General features: G+C 35.1%; 1 protein-coding gene across 3 annotated transcripts in view; it reads right to left on the reverse strand.

Moving 5' to 3' along the window:
• Nucleotides 1–429: 429 nt before the first annotated feature.
• The window catches only part of RSPO3 (R-spondin 3), an 87,022-nt gene continuing 72,478 nt past the window's right edge, over nt 430–14,973 (reverse strand). Inside the window, exons 5-6 of one of the 3 annotated variants that reach the window (XM_056126093.1) lie at nt 2,107–2,303; nt 430–728 (exon numbers count right to left, since the gene is read on the reverse strand). In XM_056126093.1, coding sequence (XP_055982068.1) covers nt 2,110–2,303 — 194 coding nt within the window. In that variant the 3' untranslated portion in view covers nt 430–728; nt 2,107–2,109. Of the gene's footprint in view, nt 729–964; nt 2,304–14,973 lie in introns of those variants that run through there. The other 2 variants (XM_056126094.1, XM_056126092.1) reach the window with 2 other exon arrangements.

A 14,973-nucleotide genomic window follows, 5' to 3' on the forward strand; every position in this document is an offset into this window, starting at 1 on the left:
AACAGTCATATGCCACATTGTTGCATCACCCTTTTCCAGAACTGTGTAGACAGGCTTAGATGGTCCCAGCAATTGCTTATTGAAAGAATGAACACAGTGATAAGCATAGGAATATAGGAAAAAATAATCTGGCCATTGATAATTCACTGGGTAAGACTGAGAATGAGTACGGTGTTCAAAACCAAAAATTATAGTACATGGGAATGTGCCTCCACGTGACATATTTCTATAGGAAAAGGTTTGATTCTCCTTGGTGACAAACTGTAGCTTAGAGACTGAATTAATTTTAGCTATTGGGAACACATATGTGACCTAAACATTTTAAATTAAAATAAAAACACTTATCCCATGCAGACAAGGAGAAGAAACACCAAAGTAAGAACAGGAAGAACAGGAATACATCATTCAAAATTTTTATATCCGGGAAGAGGAAAAGAGAACAGGGAAACTGCTTAAGCCAAGCAGTCTACGTGAGCTGTACAGTTGGAGAAGGAAGAGTGCCCAAAGATGGGGTTCCAGGCTCACTGTAAATTCTTGAGAAAACAGTGATCTGCAAAGGTCTAGAAGCATGAACAGAGCAGCCGAACGTCCTCCCATTATGACAGGTTAGGGTGGGTCAGGAGAGTCTGTGCTGCTCACACGGAGGTGCCTCGTCCTGCCCTGGGCTGTGTCCTCTGTCGAACACGGGCGAGGCCTTCAGCTAGGTGACTTCAATCCCCAAAAGAGATCTACAGATGGAGAAAATATGAAGAAGAAAAGGCCAAATGTTCAAGGAGCGAGAGGAAGTGACATACAAGAAAATATGTTAATTTCTAAGCCATAAAGAACAGTGAAATAATTTAGGGAGGCCCATGCAACCATAAATAGAATATTTTTGATTAATCATATAACAAGAAAAACACTGAATAAATACCTCCTAATACTCTACAAGGACATTTCCATGGTTCGATTGAAAAACAAACAAAAATGCTGAGAAATAAATGCTCTGAATGGCACGATGCAGAATCTTCTTCCCTAATTCATGAGTTGCATTTTTTTTCAATAAAACAATGAAAAAAAATGAGCAAAACTTTAAAAACTATCAACAAATATATTTATTGTGGTGGCTTTCCCCGCTACTAGATACACCTTGATAGAAAGTAGTATCCCTTTTAGTTCCAGGTGGGCTTTGAGCACATAATGAAATTGCATTTCCCTCCTCGAGAGAGGAAATACATGACTTTGCAAACATGTCACTTTCTCCTTGCTCTTGTTTTTGTTTTCTACACAAAAAAATCGAATTTTCTTCTAAGAAGTATGATTTTTGATTCTGGAAATAAGAAACAGGTACATGTTTACAGATTCATATAACCCGGGGGGTAGCAGAGGCTGAACCACACAACGCTGACAACAGATTGGAGAGCTGCTCCAGGTACTCACAACCCTTCACAGTTTTGTAAAACACGTAAGTCCTCTCCAACTCTATGGTTTCTTCCATATTTTCCTTTCTTTTCCAATCCCATAAGCATATTTTACTCTGGTGTGCACTCCCATGTTCTTGCAGAGGACATGATGTGGGCAATAGAACCGATCTTACAACAGTTGTTTCGGTGACGATAGTTTCTATGATTCCAAGTGCCAGCCCCTAACATCTGAGCATTTTCTAGATCTCCTGGACAAAACAACACTGTCATTTGAATGATGTGTCTTTCCCCTGATCTCCTATTTGTTTTGAAGGGATACTGAATCTTTGAATTTGCAGAACTATCTTTTGCTTCTTAAAACAATAGCTTGGAAAAAAATATTCTAATAGGGAAAAGATGCTCCTTATCCAGATGTCATCATTATGTTGTTATATTTTATAGCCTACTGATAATTATGTACAAAATCTCTTGTCTCTTTAAAATGCACAGAAGCTCAATAATAATTCAAAAGCATCCCTTCTTTGAACTTTGGGCTCTTTGTTGTTAACTATGCTTTTATGAAGAATATAGCAACTATTTGGAATGTTGTTTAGACTGAGCAGTAACTGACACGTTGTCCTTTTCTGGTCCTAATGACTAGAGCACCTGTCCTGGGCATCTGGTTGAGATAGCAGCATCGTGAGTCTAGAACAATCTCACGGACCCTCTAGTGTACAGTGCTGATTGATACCGATTTCTGTTGTTTATCTTGGCCCTTTCGCTTCTTCTGCTGCTGTTTGTCTTTGTTTTCTCGTTGTTCTGGAGTTTCTCTGTTGGGTTCCAGACCTTTGTTATCAGGAATTGGGTCCTTACTGTCTTCTTTCATAAGTTTTTTCCTTTTCCTCTCCCTTCCTTTCTTTCCTGTAATGAAAGAATACACCTTTTAAATATATATTCAATTACTCTAAAACTGGTCATTCTAAATTTAAAAAAAAAGAATAAATTTCTTTAGTTGAATTCCATACCCACAGATGCCAAATATCTACTTTTTAAACTCTTTATTTTTGCTATGTCTGGACTATATTTTAAGCAATGCTATTATGAAACACATATGGCTCTCAGGGTTGACCATTAGAGGGACATTAGGATGGTGATAGAGAGATCCTGGTATTCTGGTGGTGGATATGATGAAGTAGCTTTGCATGTATGCAATAATAATATTTTACTATTTGTAAATTTTTAAATAAAACATATACTAAATTAAACAAAAATGGGGAAATTAATATATAATAAATAGTTTTGAATTCTAGAGGGTTCTATTGTTAAAATATTGGTAAATACTTGTAACCTGTTGATAATTTGGCAAAATTATGAATCAGGGTTTTAACATATGAGAAATTTATTAATGTGTATATGTTATATTATACCTACTTGAGGGATTATTTTCTTTTCAAATTTGCTTTTTTCCCCACTTTGGGCTTCCCAAACAGTGTTCAGGAAGGCTGGGGGCGGGACGTGGGGGTGGGGTGCAGATGTGGCATGGAGAACTCCCAGAGATATTCAACCAATCAGGGGGGGAGAGAGAGAGAGAGAGAGAGAGAGAGAGAGAGAGAGAGAGAGAGAGAGAGAGAGAGAGAGAGAGAATTTCCTCCTATAGAGGCAGGCTGGAGGGTGGGGTTAGCAGGAAGGATGCGGAGGATATTAGTGATGGGTAATGTAAGTGGAAGTGGAGGATCACCAGATTTGAAGTATAGATTTTAATTCAGATTCACACTACTCAATATTTAAATACAAATCAACAGGACTTCAAAGTTTTTTTTTTCTTTCTCCTTTTTTTTTTAATTTTTTTTTTTTATTAGTGAAACACCATGAGGTACAGTTGTAGATTTACAATTTTTTGTGCTTGGGTTTGATTATACAATGATCAGATACCCATCCCTCCACCAGTGCCCATTTTCGACCACCATGGATAATATCCCCCCCACCCTGACTTCAAAGTTTCTTATGTGGAATTTCTATTGCAAGGTAGACTGCAGACTACAGTTGGAGAAAGAATTGAATTTCATTCTGGGGCCTGAGAATTAGCACATCAGTTGGGTACTTGCGTTCGCACTAGGCCAACCCAGATTCTATCCCTGGCATCCTATATGGTTTCCCAAACACCACCAGTGCAGTAATTCCTGAGTGCGGAGCGAGTAGTAACCCCTGAGCACTGCTAACTGTTGCCCCTCTGTTCCCTCAAAACTGAATTTCATTCTGTTGGCATTGGAGAACTGCTAAGATTTTTTGAGGGAGAAAGCCATTTGATCAAAATGCATGAACTAGTACCATATTGGAAGCATTTTATTTATTTATTTATTTATTTATTTATTTATTTATTTAGAGGCCACACTGGTAGTGCTCAAGATTTACTCCTGGATTTGTACTCAGGAGGAATCACTCCTGGTGGTCTTGGGAGACCATATGGGGTGCCGAGAGTTGAACCTGGTTTGGCTGCATACTGAACTATTGCTCTGACCCTGCTTTCATTTATTCTTAAATATTAAATTAACTGGATGATTTATTTTTACACAAATATTGGTAGGAGTTCTCCCTAGCAGTGCGTAGTGGTCTCGGGGCCACTTCCGGTGATACTCTAGATATGTGGACCTGAAATTTCAGTGCTTCGGCCTGGCACAGTGGTGCTGCCTGGCCTGCAGGTATGTGGGGCCACCAGGGCCGGGTCTGGTGGTGCTTGGGGCTATGTGGTGCTTAGGATTGAACTTGTGACATTGCACATGCAAGTCATATTCTTCAGCTCTTTGAGATATATCTCCAGTTTTATCATGGAAACACTTCTCTTATAAACTCAATAGTGTAAAACACTCTTTGATTACATGGTTCTATTAATACCCATTAATAGAACTATCAGTGAAGAACTACTGATTTAAATGAATATCATAGAAAATGAACATTTAATCCCTTATTTCTTAAGGTGGAACAAACTCTGGTTATGATCATTCCTACATAATGAAACATGTAATGTTTGAAATAAGTCCTTATCAATAAAAAGTCACTTTGGACAAAAGTATGTTGGAAAAACTTTTTGTATGAGAGAACCAAAATATTTTCATGTCCTGAAATAGGCTGTGAATATTGAATTCAGTGGTTTGGCTCTTTTTTACTTGAGCTCTGGTTGTAGAATCCTAGCATGAAATACTCTTAATACTAAAAATGTATATTCAGCCAACACAGTCTCTTTAGATTAATGATTTTGTGCCACAACTACCTTTGTCTGAGAGTATATTTACAAAATCTTCTAGCCTCTTATGAAAACCTGTATTGTCAGACTCCACATAACACATTTCCAAATTCTAGAGTCTAAAATTTCGGTTAATAAAAATAAAAATCCAGACTGCTGTAAAACAAATATCAGTAAAATTGTTTTGGATATCTAGAGATGAATACAAAATATGAAAACTGACCGCTATGCTCAAGACTCTTTTTTGTAAGTTGGTTCACAATTCCATGGAGGCCCTTGACTTTGAAGTGGGGCCTTGTTTTACTTCAAAGAATATTTGCTGCGTTGATAAGATTTCTACAGAAGGAATCTAGGTGCCCCTGCCCCCAACTAATGCTAGATTTAATTACTGCATATTTGAAATGTTGCATTAAACTTGGTAACTAAACAGAAAATTTCTGAATAAATTTACTCTCTAAACATGTAGCATAATACATTTTTTTTGTCAAGCTGCACAATGTGAGCAAGAAAAGTGATGGCTTTTATGAGATGTGCTTGGTTTTTCAGAAGGACATTATTACAAAGGCTAGATTGCATAACATTTCCATTTGGGGGCACATTTTAGAGGTGTTCAAGTTCAGCTCTAAAAACTTGTCAGTGAAAATCCTTCCAAAGTTCTATGAAAATTACTGACCCCAAACAAAATATTATTTTTATGGAAATCATCCAAAAGTTCAGTGTTTGACATTGTTCTCTTGATGATGATCCAACATCTTACAGCTGTTATCCCAACCATAATGTTTTGGACACATAAGAAATATATTGTTTCTTTCTGGTCACAGCAAGATTTATGTGTTTTTTATCCACTTGTGACAACATACTCAACATGCAGTGCATATCTGCTTATTAGCAAACTGATACGATTATTTATAAAGACAGGCAGGAACATTTTTGGAAGTAGATTGAAATTTAGTATTATAGTTTTATTATCCAAGGAATAACTATTTAGTCTGGGCGGTGAGTGAAAAGGGAGGCCCTAGTAAAGTAACAGGAAACTAGCACATTGTAGACTGTTGTTGCCCAACAGAGAGCTATTGCACAATAGAAAAATGGGATTATTATTTTTTACAGGCCATGTGTTAGTGGTTGGAAATCCTAACTACCCTTTGCATAAATAATATATTTTCCTCTTGTCCAGGAAATAAAATAGAAATGCAGAAGAGTGGCTGTAATCCATTAAAAATCATGTGCGATTTGGGAAATTCTGTAAGGTTTCCATTAAATCAGGCTTCTTTGTCTAATTGTTGACTTTTCATTGATGTGGTAAATATTTTTATGGGCTTTTTGGGGTAAAATTTGTAGATTTAGCATTCCAGTTATCAGATTCCAACATACATATTTGTACTTTGTCATTCGCTATTTATGCATGTACACATGCACATGTGCACGAGAACTGGATTATGCAATGCTCTAATGATTAAATGAATGCCCGTCTTCCCTCAGTTTTTGTTTTTTGTTTTGTTTTTTTGGGCCGCAACCAGCAATGCTTAAGGCTCACTCCTGGTTTTGTGCTCTGGGGAATCATTCCTGGCAGGTTCAGAGGACCAGATGAGATACAGGGGATTAAATCTGAGTTTACCCTGTGCAGAGTAAGTGTACTATCTCTCTGGCCTTCTCCCTTTTCCAGCTCTGAAGGTGGTGCTGGAAGAGATCATCAAAGAGAAATTGCTATTAGTGATCAATACAACCTGAGCCTTGCAAGGAGCACTAAGGTATGTGTCATTTACAGTCTTCTGAGAGGAAAATGGTGTTTAAATTGCAACCAATATTCTCTTGGCAAATTGATGCCCTCAGGTTTAATTTTCTGATATTTAAAATGTGGATAACCATTGCTCGTTAAACAATGTAAGGCTTACAAGAGAAGCTTGTGAAGCACTTACCATTGTGCCTGGGACACATTAGTCACAGGAAAAATGAAAGCTAATGTTGTAAACTCATTACACAAACATGAATTAAGCCTTCACTCCATGCCGAAAAGTATGCTTGCTAAAACCCAAGGATACAAGTGAGATATAGAAACACAATAATTAAAGTCACAAACTGATGCAAAAAAAAAATAGAGGCATGCACAACATCCCATTGGGGAAAACAGTAAGGAAAGCACTGAGTTTTGTCAATTGCCATGGAGATAGTTCAGACTTAAAGAATAAGTGTTTGCCATCTGATGAGGGAAAGAGGGCCTGTTGGACAGTGAACAATATGTCAGTGGCATAAAGGCATGCAAGGACATGGTAAATCTGGAGAACTAAAGTAGAGTTGGTTTTGATCACAGTCTATATATAGGATATTACACAGTGAAGCTGGCGTGTATTCTGGGACTCAATTATCAAGTTGGGATTATATTCTGAGGACTAGTGATACTAAAAACTGGAGGACAAGTATCAAAATCTGAGAGAAAGGGAGAGTCTGGATGTTTCTGTGGCTAGTTCAGGAAAAGTCAGAAAAAAATTCTCACATATGATCTTAGTTCCTATTTTAGACAATACTTTTAAAGAATCCAGAGATGGAATATAGATAATAACTGATATTTATTTTGAAACTAAACTTTTAAGTTAGTAGCTAAAGATTTTATGCAGTGCATATTGCTGTGTTATTTAAAATTTTTCTGCAACTGATATTGTATAATTGGATACGTGACTAACATTTTTGAGAATCTGAAATTATTTCCTATTAACACAAAATTAAAGTTATTTATATAAGCACCTCCAAGGGACTTGTGCAGACCAGCTTTCTAAGCATGAATGATTTTTTTAAAGTTTGCATCATTTCTTTTATTTTGCTACATTTTATTTCAGCAGAATTAATATCCTTCAATTAAAAACAAATAACATTATACATAAAAATCACATATAATATGTAGACCAAATTTAATTCTATCGCTAGTGCATAGACAGGGAAAGACAGTTAAGCATAAATGATTTTGAAAAATAGGTATACACAAGGATCTTTCCTGGAGCCTATGATTCATTGGTACTTGAGATAATTCCAGGAACCTGCACTTAATAACAAGTTCTGCCATTAATTTTCTGTACAGTTTATTTAAGAACCATTGCTAGAGGAAAGTACAAGATCCAATTTTCTGAAACATATACTTTTAAAATTTATTTATATCAGTTGGTTTATAATTTATTATTTTCTCTCTTGGATATCAAATATATGGTTTTTGCTTACTGTAGTTGTGAACTTTTAATGAAAGTTTTTGGTTAAGTATACGTAAAATAGATATCTAGATACAAAATAAAATCTAGTTGCAAATTGTCTTGAAAGCTGTTCAAATAAAAATGAAAGCTAAAAAGGACTAAAAATAATAAATGTGTGCAAAATAACAAAGAGAAGATGATTCTGAGTTAGTTTTCCTAAACTAGATTTTCTGTATTTTAGTACCAACTAAAAATAGAACTTAAAGAAAATGCTCAATAACCCCTTTGAAATGTAATGAGATTATCCATAAAGTTGCGTCTCCTAGATTCATATATAATATTTATTGAGAATTATGATTTTGAGCTTATGATTTTGCAGGTATTTTAAAAATGGCTTCTTGGTGAATTTATAGTAAAATACCACTAAGGGGAGCCATTGAGCTTTACACAAAAAGCTGAGAATTTTTCACACAAAAATTTAAGAATATGCTCCATATTTGAGATTTAGGACTAAATTTCATTGATTCAGTGATATAAAAAATTGAATAAATATACCATTAAAATATAAAGTTTACTTCCAGCTTTTATCTGCTTGCTAGTTGTGGAATAAAATTCAAGTAGAAACTCATACCTTTAGAAAGCTTTAAAAAATGGTGTGAAAATGAGGTTTAATCTGATTTCTGTATCTAGACTTAGACATTGTATTTATTTATAGAGCATGAAATTCCAACTGGTGTTCCTTTTACTTAAGAGATCACTGAGGAAAACTTGCAATGGAGTGAATATCACTATTCAGCAATTATGATCTGTTATGTAGATACACCTATTTAAAGACTTTTGAACTGTGGACATATGAACACAGGACAGCCTGGCACAGTGATAACGAATAAAACTCAAAGTCATCAAGACAACCCTTCTCAGTTATTACCAAGTACTCAAGAGTTGCATCTAAAACTTTTGTCTTTCTTTAGTTTTGATAAAAGAGGAATAGTTGCTTTCTTGATAATATTTTAACCTGGGAGTTTATAACAATGAAATATAATACAGTGAATAATCTGTAGGGTAAATAGGCAATATCTTCAAACTGAAACTAAAAGCATTCTTTGGGGGGGGGGTTAAATCATGGTGAAATAAAAGTTACAAAGTTGTCCATGATTTGGTTTCAGTCCTACCCATTCCTTCACTAGTGTACACTTGCCACTATCAATGTTCCCAACCTCCCTCCTTCTACTCCCCAGTTACTCCAGTCTGTCCCTAAAGCAGAAAATTTCTCTCTCTCTCTATCTCTCTCTCTCTCTCTCTCTCTCTCTCTCTCTCTCTCTCTCTCTCTCTTTCCTTTTGGTCATTATGGTTTGCAGTACAGGTATCATAAGGATATCATGCATATTCCTTTTAAAGAGACCTGAACTGTCTACTTTGTAGTTTTATATATGAGTTGAGTCTAGTGCATCTTTATTTAACTTTCAAGTTGCTTCTGAGTAACTATTCAGTGGAAATAATTTGATAAATCATTACATACTCTATTAAAGGCTGGTGTTCTTTTTTTTTTTTTTTGGTTTTTGGGTCACACCCAGTGATGCACAGGGGTTACTCCTGGCTCATACACTCAGGAATTACTCCTGACAGTGCTCGGGGGACCATATGGGATGCTGAGAATCGAACCCGGGTCAGTGCATGCAAGGCAAATGCCGTACCTGCTGTGCTATAGCTCCAGCCTCAAATGCTGTTAATTTGAGAAAGTACCTTGAACTTGTTTTTTTTTTTTCCTAAGGTTGCTTCTAATCAAACACATTAAGATTAAAATTACCAATCGGAAAAGCTTAATTTAAGAGATATAGTCTATTTGTATCACATTCTTCTGGGAATCTTAAAACAAGGATGTCCTGACTATCAGAGACTGTCAATTTGAGGATGTGAATATGGATTAAAAAAAAAAAACAAGTTTTGTGACTCAGGGCATTCAGGGTCCTTGTCCTCTGTGACCTGGCCCCTCCTACTCAGTTTCTACACAGGAGAGGCTCAATTTATTCCCGACCTTCATTCACTACAATAATGCATCCTGATGTCATGTGATACATTTACCTAGAACATAGTCTTCAGTTTCTCTCTCTCGAACTCAGTGCTTAATGATCTACCTACATGTTACCAGCTGGTGGAAATTTCCTCGTTTTTCCAATTTTTTCTGCAGTTAGACTATTTTTGTTTCTCCTCTCATTGTCTCTTAGAGTTCTACATAGAAACATTTGTAATAATCAGGTCTTAGGTGTTCTCTTTAAAATTAGTAGATATAATGGTAGCCAAAGTTCACTTTACCACTTCTATATATTGGGTGTATTCCATCGATGACAAGGGCTGTTAATTCTAGAATGAAGCCCCATGTAATAAACAATGAAACCAATGGCTCTTCTGTCTAGACTCTTTTGACTCTACATTTTATCTCCATAGAATACTCTGTACCATCAATTCCTTGATTTACTTTATGCCTTAAGCTACTGAGTTAAAACAAACAAGTAGGGGAAGTATCAGTTGAAACAAACTGACAGGAAAAGTATCCAGGCCTGGTTGAACTTATTAAAGCAAGAGTTCAATGAAAAATTAATGTTTTAGGACATAAATAATTTCTTCAAATTCCGCCGGAAAATTGCTTCTCAGAACCTAATTGAGAACCCAATAGTATTTTGAAATGAAATAGCAGTGTTATGTCAGCATCATTTACCACATTTTTTACTTACTTGCCTAGTTTTACTGCTACAAATTTATTGATTTTTAAAATGTATTGAGAAATTACCTTGAACTCGTTACCTGAACCACTAATTATACAGGCATTGAAGGTATATTACTTTGGAAATTATGTATATATTTATATATTGAATTTAGGAATGTAAATATATTTTTTACCATTTTATTTCTGAAATTTGTATAAACTTTTCAATTTCTACATTCTGTTGCACTTACTACCAAAAGGAGAAAGGCAAACTATAGATGTTAAAATTTAAATCTCACTTGGGTTTGCATGTGGTCCTATTATAAATTATTTATAGCAAACATCATCAATATCAATATTGATTATAATCTGCTTTGGTATAATAAACTTGCTTTTGCCAAATCAAATATTGTTCCTATGAAATGGTTATTGTCAAAAGGCCTTTGTGTATCTCTCCTCTTTGACTGAATAATTTCATAATTCACTGAAAACTCAAGATCTGAATTACTTTCTTTTGACTATGACATATTTCTTATGTCCAAATGGCTGTATTTACAGTCCTTTCACTTCTGATATCTTTATTCCACCACATTTATTTGCTGCTCTTGGTCTGGACCTTGAATTTAACAAGGACAGAATCCAAAAGAAACTGTTACGATATTGGATATTACAATCTAGGAAGTCTCCATGTTTTAAATAATCAGTGTTAAAAAACAGTTAAAAGTGTAGAGGGGAGAAAACCACAGACTTTTTACTATTTGCAATATTTGTAATTTACTCATTATAAAAGTAATCAGTATACTGTATTTGAATTTATGATATTTTAAAAACATAACAAGACATTATAATTTATGTTGCATCACTATTTTAAATTTACTTTTCCTTTTATGTGGGCTTACTTCTCTTGAATCAACTACCTTTTGGTTATCCATTTATTTGAAATTATTAGTTTCAATTTCCTTTTTTTTGCTTCAAAGATCTTAACTTGACTTTGAAATTTTATCTACCATATTAGGTTAAATCACAGAACTCTCAGAAGCTAAATTATACTCATTAATTTGCATGTTGAAAATTTTTGAATTAGACCTGTTTGCATAACATGTTTTGAACTAGATCTTGGATCTCATAGAACTGTTATCAGTTTTAAAACATAAATTTATTCTGAGTTTTCCCCTGCTGTTAAATGGTCTGGTAAATTTTGTTATTAAATCCCATTAACTTTTAATTATTTGCAGCTTTTAATTAACTTTTAATTATTAATGATTAGCTTATAAAATGAATAATATTGCACTCTTAAGAGTGTGTAAGTACATATATTATATATAACACACATTTTGATTGTGTTATGTATTGTCTATAAACTTTTAATATGGTGGTTTACTTATATATTGCTTATCTTCAAAAATGTAGGCAATGGTAGGGCTGATTCCTAAGATTTTGAAAAACATTTACTCATACTCTGTAACTACAGTCAGTACTGTACCACAATTTTCAGTTTGGAAAACTCTTAAGCTATTAATGCCAATCTCTAAAATAAATTGTGTGTTTATCTTTTTTTGTATGGCATACTTTTCTGTGAATCCCTCCTCACTGCCATCTCTTCTCATTTTGACTACTACTATAGAACACCATTTTATATCACAAATAAGTAAATATATGACTTTATGGAATGGTTTGATTTATTTTTACTGTTTTTTTGGTTGGGTTGCTCTTTTAGTTAGCTGTTGATGCAATATTTGAGGGCCATACAAGTCTAAGGAATGAATTCATGGCATGTGAGATGTGTCTCAACCTATTTGAACTACATTCTTGGCCCTGTAGAATGTTTATGTCAAATGTTTCTTTTATATTGGCCTTCAAATATTCGATTTCTGCAATAAAGCATAAAAAACTGTAGCACTGTAGCACTGTTCTCCTGTTGTTCATCGATTTTGCCTGAGTGGGCCCAGTAACATCTCCATTGTAAGACTTGTTACTGTGTTTGGCATATTGAATATGTCACGGGTAGCTTGCCAAACTTTGCCGTGCAGGTGAGATACTCTTGGTAGCTTGCCGGGCTTTCCGAGAGGGGTGGAGGAATCGAACCCAGGTCGGCCAGGTTGGCTGCGTGCAAGGCAAATGCCCTACCGCTGTGTAATTATTTCATTGGGAAGGTGTTCTATTATATAGTTATAATTAAAGTATATAAAGTTTTATAGGTAGGTTTCACTATGACTTATTATTGTCTGTACTTATTTTTTTGTTCTGAGGGCCTATTCCTCAATGCTCAGATTTCACTCTGGTGGCACTCAAGGAATAAAAATGTTATGGGGAATTGATTTGGGTTGGCTGCGTGCAAGGCAAACTTCTTTTACTTTTTTCCTTTTGGCTTTTTGGGTCACACCCGGCGATACACAGGGGTTACTCCTGGCTGGGTACTCAGGAATTACTCTTGGTGGTGCTCAGGGGATGACATGGAATGCTGGGAATCGAACCCAGGTCCACTGCATGCAAGTCAAACGCTCTAGTTGCTGTACTATGGCTCCAGCCCCCAAAGATAAGTTTCTTAACTCTTGTATTATCTCTCTAGCAACTCGTTTTATTTTAAATTAGAATATACAATTGTTATTAGGACTATTAATCAAGTGATTCCTTTATAAAATTTGGAAAAATTTTTAGTACTTTATTATATGAATTATCTTTAAACATTTTACAATTTTTGTGAAAAGTGAGTTTGTATATTTTTGTAATTTAAAATTTAAATGTGACCTTATTTAATATGTCACTAACCAACAATTCTAAGTAGTACAAAAAGTACAGATTGATTTAAAAGATTTGAATCTGAAAACACTTTTTTCCCATTTTTAAATTTTTATTTTCTTGTTCTAAATCTTTTATAATTGGCAATCACGCTACACCAGTCCAAGTGACACATACCAAAGCAACACAATAAGGAACACTTAAACTAATTGGCCTACTGAATTGATTTATTTTAGAAAAGTGTACAGCTCAATAGTATCAATAAAGGTTAATAATATTCTTTATCTTTATCCATTCCTCCATATTATTTTCATGGGGAAGCATAGTGAGAATGTTTAAAATATATAATTTAGACTAAAAAGGGTATTTGAATTTCCCATTTTTCTTTTATTTAGATGCGCAGGCTCATGGTTCATTATTTCATCCTAGAAATACAAATTATGGAAACTGTTTATGGTGAATATCCATCACATCCATCCTTTCTTAAAATAAAAAAGACAATCATTACATCAAGAGTACTGTCTTCATATTTGATGAAATATAGGTTTCCAATTAACAGGAAAGTCCTTTATTTCAAAGGCTGAACAGAACGCTACTTGAAAATTCAGTCCAGCTGGTTAAATTGAAGAACTGAAAGAATTCCAAAGAAACAATATTCTCTTGGCATTTGTTATTTGATTTTCATTTGGATACATTTCCATTTGCTCCAAGAACTTGTCTCAGAATTTTCAGTTCTTCTGCGACAGGAGAAGTGTTGATAGCCATGTTTGATTGTGCTGTCCTTCTTCCCTTTCTCGAATTGTCTACTTGGGCGTATTGAAAGAAAGGGATGGCCTCATACTTGCTGACACATTTCCAGTGATTGATTGTACAAGAAATGTTGATATTATTCTAGTCTCTTTCATCATTATGCACTATTTTACTGCTGTCTAATTCTCATTTTACCACAACCCACTCTTTCTTTGAAGCTTTTTACTGTTCTTTGGGGGGAAAATGTAACTAAATCTGGAATTACATCACAGGCAGGGGAGAGGGACAACTACCAAGTCCCCCATTTACTGCTCCATGACATTTATAAAGATGTCTCACACATTTATAGTCATACTTTAATGTTTTGAGCTACATACTTTGTAAAGCATAGTTTTTTATGCACCTTTAATATGTTTGCAAATGCTTTTACTTAGCTTTAGTATTTTTGGTTACAACTCTATCCTAAGCTATTTCTTAGTGTAAAAAAAATGTAGAAAACCTTATTTCATATTAATATTCATCATGTTACTTATTCACAGATTAAGGTAAGGTAAAGGTAAAGGCCCTCCCGTTGTTCGTCGATTTGCTTGAGCGGGCCCAGTAACGTCTACATTGGAGACTTTGTTGTTACTGTGTTAGGCATATCGAATACGTCACGGGGAGCTTGCCAGGCTCTGCCGTGCGGGCGAGATACTCTCGGTAGCTTGCCAGGCTCTCCGAGAGGGGCGGAGGAATCGAACTCGGGTTGGCCATGTTGGCTGCGTGCAAGGCAAACGTCCTACCACTGTGCTATCGCTCCAGCCCATTCACAGATTAAAGAATATCACGTGGGCCATATTTTATTTATGACAAATAATGTAAATTATTTTAAATTCTTTTTTCTGTCTATTCTTTTTTTTTTTTTTTTTTTGCTTTTTGGGTCACACCTGGCGATGCACAGGGGTTACTCCTGGCTCTGCACTCAGGAGTTACTCCTGG

This window comes from Sorex fumeus, unplaced genomic scaffold (assembly GCF_029834395.1).
Source record: "Sorex fumeus unplaced genomic scaffold, SorFum_2.1 ptg000061l, whole genome shotgun sequence".
NCBI lineage: Eukaryota > Metazoa > Chordata > Mammalia > Eulipotyphla > Soricidae > Sorex > Sorex fumeus.